Here is a 4,527-nt window from a genome sequence, read left to right on the forward strand (position 1 = left end):
TAGCTTGGAGAAGAGGAGACTGAGGGGTGACCTCATCAATGTTTATAAATATATAAAGGGTGGGTGTCACGAGGATGGAGCCAGGCTCTTCTCGGTGACAACCAACAGTAAGGCAACGGGCAATGGGTTCAAGCTGGAACACAAGAGGTTCCACTTAAATGTGAGAAGAAACTTCTTCTCAGTGAGGGTGACAGACACTGGAACAGGCTGCCCAGGGAGGTTGTGGAGTCTCCTTCTCTGGAGACATTCAAAACCCGCCTGGACGCCTCCTGTGTAACCTCATCTGGGTGTTCCTGCTCCGGGAGGGGGATTGGACTGGATGATCTTTTGAGGTCCCTTCCAATCCCTAACGTTCTGTGATAGATTTAACATAAAGAAAACAAACCCAACTTTGCTTCTGAAGTTCACGGGTACTGTACGCTGTAGCTTCCCAAAAGTATCGCCCACACCCTCCGCCTCCGGCATGCAAATCTTAAGGCACAAGGGCCAGCTAAATCTGCTGCAGAGCCTAGAAAAGGTCTTTTATGACAATTTCATATCAAAATTGCGCCTTTCTCGCCCCCAAATTGTATCAACTCCAATACAGTCAGAGGAGGAGCCCAGACAGATTGCTCACTTGGTCCTTCTCCCTCCCTCGGCCATCAAGGAGCCCAGCCCCGAGCGCCTGGGGGGTTAAATGAGGCTGGTAGGGCAGCAGCCTGCGTTGCCCCGAGAGCACGGACAGGGCCCGCCGGGCCGCGGCCCCCGCGGCTGCCATGGCCTGCGCCCCCCAGGGCCGCGGACTACATTTCCCAGGTGCCTGCGGGGCGGGCGGCAAGACCCGCTTCCGTTTCCCGCCTCTCCTCGGGGGCTGCTGGGAGTTGTAGTCGGAGGGCGGGAAGAAGATGGCGTCCAAGATCCGCGTGGTGCTGCGGCCGGTGAAGAGTATCGTTGTCCGCTTCTGCCCCTTCGAGTCCGACGTGGAGAGCACGAGGTGAGCGGGCGGCGGGGGCAGCGCCGGCCCCGGGGCGGCCTGGGCATGCTCTGGGCCTGTGCCCGGCGGGGAGGCCTCGGCCGGGCTGCCGTCTGTGACCCCCCCGGCGCCCTTCCTGCGCCCGGGCCGCGGGCTCTGTACGTTTCCCGGCGGGTGTGAGGGCCGCGGTGTTTTGCCTTTAGTTTTATGTATTTGGGGGTGGTGGGAGGCTGGGGTTATGTGTGCCCGCTGCGCGGCCTGTGCCCCTGTGCCGGGGCGAGTGAGATGTCCTGGGAGCAAATCGTGAGGAAAACGGCAGCACCTGTTGCTCCCTGTCTGGAGCACAATCTCTTTTCCCAAACGTCTGCCGTACTTTAACTTTCATGATCCTGGTCTTTGAAAGCTTGCATTTATCGGGGATCTGTAACTTAGTCTAGGCAGGACTTTAACCTTTCAGAATGAGAAGATGCTGTGTTTGCCGCAGGGGCTGTGTTTGTGGTGAACATTACCAGGGTGCACACAGCATTCGCTCCGTGCTGATTTTTGGAGGATCCCTGTGCCTACGCGCAGGCTCTCGGGTGTCGGCACATGCATTTGGCTGCACCAAACTCCCCAGGGAGGTGCCCGCACAGTTGCTGAGCCTGTAGGTGAGAGTGCAGATCCTCACTGGTCCAAGTGCTGGTAATGGGGGACAGAGGGGGAAACAGCTGCTGCTCCGCCTTGGTAATTAACTGTTGGAGAAATCTAAGTAATTATGCTTCTTGAGTGATCTAAGTTCTGCACCAAACAATTGTAAAATGTAATTTGGCAATGCCTTTACAGACACGTTTACTTTTGGGATTAACTTAGTAACGCAACTTAGCTCAGAACGTTTTTCAGTCACCAGAATGTCAAGTAGCTGTCATGCATTTCAGAAATCCGCAGGAGACTGATGATGTTAAATAAATAAATGCTGTCTCAAACCCAAACAATAAAACATTGTCAAGCACCCAGTGTATTAAAAAAAATTGAAAATTACTTTGCTGATTTCTTTTTTTATTATTGTTATTAACTGAGCTGAGAGAAGTGCAGAAAATACTAAATTCTTTGGTATGCTTGTTACATGTTAGTGTATAAGGAGTATCCATTTGGATTTTTAAGAGTGATTATCTCATAAGATGTACCTGTCTGAAATTATTAAATTAAATATAAATCCCATATTGTTTATATTTTTGTTGCCCAGCAATATCAAGGTACTCACATTAGTTTTAGAAATATATTAGAAATATATATTTAGAAATATATATTGACTATAATTTTCTCTATGACATACCTAATATATTTTCAAATATATTTTCAGAAAATTTCTTCAATGTATAAACCATAAAAAAATCCAGGCCACTAATAGAAACTGTGAAGTGACTGCTGATGTGAGACACGATGGGTCTGAACCACTTGTAGATGTTATGTTTGGTAAGGAGCTTTTTTTTTTTTTTTTTTTTTTACTGTGGTTGCTTTTTTTCTGGTCCGTAGGTAGGTGTTCTGCAGCTGGGAGAAAAGAAGGGTAGGGAGTCACTAAGAGCCTGTTATCTAGATAAATGTGTCTATGTGTCTTTGTACTACAGTTAGATCTGCTGGATCTTAGATCAGTGAGCTGAGTTAATGTTAGGACTGAGTCTACTTTTGTACTTGTGTGACACACTTGTGTGACCCTGCAGTCAGGGACAGCTCCGGAGAAGTGTAGCTCTGTTTTGACATAAGAGTCTGTTCACTTTCTGTAATTTTGTTGTCAGTGATGGAGGCATCTCAGCCTTGAAAATGGAAACGCTGAATACCTTTAGTTGCTTGTGCAGCTGAGTAACTTACTATGCAGATTGAAGGAACTGCTCGTATGGATAAGACCATACACGTGCAGATGGACTTGCAGAATGAGGTCAACTGATGTACAACAAATTTTTTTGTTTCCTTTGAGGGTATAGTGAGCAGGCAGGGAACTGATGGTAGAAATTTCATCAGTTCTGGAAGCGGCCCAGATTCTAGGCCGTGAACAGATGGCTCTAATCTGCTTTTGTCCTTTTTTCTGGCTGCATCTTCTTTCCTGCTGTGCTGTAATGGACCAATATGTCATGTGGGCCATTAAAGTTTTCATTATTATTGATTCTTGCTACCCCTTTTTCTTTAAATTTCAATATACTTAGTAAATCGGTAGAAATGTCAAGAGTGTTGAATGTGCTTCATTTTGCTTAGGAAAGTCTAGTTATTTCAGTGTTGGCATTGCTTGTTTCTCCCTCCCCCATAGCTCTGTCTTTCCCGTCCTTGTCTCTAATTGTGATGTATTAAGACTTAAGCAGTAAAGCTTAATGTTTTTCACGGCATAAAACCAAAACAATTTGTTTCACTAGTACCAAGAGCTACAGGTCTGAACTCCAGCTTTTCTAAGAGCTGATTATTTTCCAAGTGAAGAGTTTGCTGTCCTTGTAGTTGGCAAACATGGAGCTGGAACTTGGATGCCGTGCATGGTATTGCATTATGTGGCCTTGAGTATGGCTTTTGTATTTGCAGATCTTGCAAACATAAATAATTAACACTAGGTACAATACTGAACTTCTACTGCCTCCTGCCTGTTCTAAAGTAATTTCTTTCAAAATTTTGGAAATTCTAGTGTTCTTTAATTTTTTACATTTTAACCAGCAGATTGTGTAAACCAATTTGTTATTTTGGCTAAAGAAGAAAGTTAAATGGACCATAGACAACATGTTGCTAAAATGCTGAGCCATGTGTGGAAATTATGCCTTCCAGTGCCTTCTGTGCCTTCTGTTAGATGATTCCTAGGGCATGGCATGAGCCATTCTCATCAAATATGTGTTTTTACTATAGGTATATCTAGACAAATGTTTCAGATTTTTCAATAATGCAGTACAGAAATGAACATTACATGTGTATGGTGTGCAGTTTAATATATTTGTTTGTTGATGGTGCATAATCAGATTACTTGGTAAGTGGAGTACTTTCTAATCAGACAAGATGAACAGGGTATTTAGATTTATATATAAAAACCAGAACTGCACACTAAAGTAATTGTGACTTAGACTTTGTGATGACATAGAATTTTTTCCCTTTACAGCTGATGGGGAGCGACTGATAATGAAGGGAGCCAACTTGACAACAATAGAAATGTTAACAGCATTGGGGACCAGATGTAATGCAAAAGAGCTTAAGGAAGAACAGAAAAGCAAGAAGAAGAAGCCCTGAAGAACAGAAAAGCAACTGTGTTTGCATTTGCATGTGTTAAAACCAGCAGGCTGTGCAGAGGGCTTTTTTCCTATGCAACAAAATCTGAAAGAGAGAGATGGCCAAAACACTGACCAGTTAACATGCAGCAGAACGAACCATTTAAACGTTCCTCATCTTTCCCTGAAGGAGAACATAATGGATCAACAAATCTTCTAACACTAGTGGGTCAGAGTGGCATAACATGCATGAATGCATCTTTCTAAGCAGCTGCCTCTCAGTTGTCTGCGTGTCGGACTAATATCACATGTATTTGCATATAAATGTGAATAATGCTCATTAGCTATTAAATTAATATTATGGTG

General features: G+C 44.5%; 1 protein-coding gene across 1 annotated transcript; it reads left to right on the forward strand.

Moving 5' to 3' along the window:
- The first annotated feature begins 861 nt into the window (after positions 1-861).
- MRPL53 (mitochondrial ribosomal protein L53) lies at positions 862-4,527 on the forward strand. The gene is made up of 3 exons (XM_065629705.1): positions 862-973; positions 2,292-2,404; positions 4,056-4,527. Exons 1-3 carry the CDS (start codon positions 885-887, stop codon positions 4,181-4,183), a joined length of 330 nt encoding a protein of 109 aa, XP_065485777.1. The 5' UTR covers positions 862-884; the 3' UTR covers positions 4,184-4,527.

Source organism: Caloenas nicobarica, chromosome 2 (assembly GCF_036013445.1).
Source record: "Caloenas nicobarica isolate bCalNic1 chromosome 2, bCalNic1.hap1, whole genome shotgun sequence".
Lineage (NCBI taxonomy): Eukaryota > Metazoa > Chordata > Aves > Columbiformes > Columbidae > Caloenas > Caloenas nicobarica.

Coding starts and splice junctions, on each gene's coding strand:
- MRPL53 (XM_065629705.1), top strand. CDS start 885: ATGGCGTCCAAGATCCGCGTGGTGCTGCGGCCGGTGAAGAGTATCGTT. Junction 974..2,291: donor TCCGACGTGGAGAGCACGAG/GTGAGCGGGCGG, acceptor ATATATTTTCAG/AAAATTTCTTCAATGTATAA. Junction 2,405..4,055: donor ACTTGTAGATGTTATGTTTG/GTAAGGAGCTTT, acceptor TTCCCTTTACAG/CTGATGGGGAGCGACTGATA.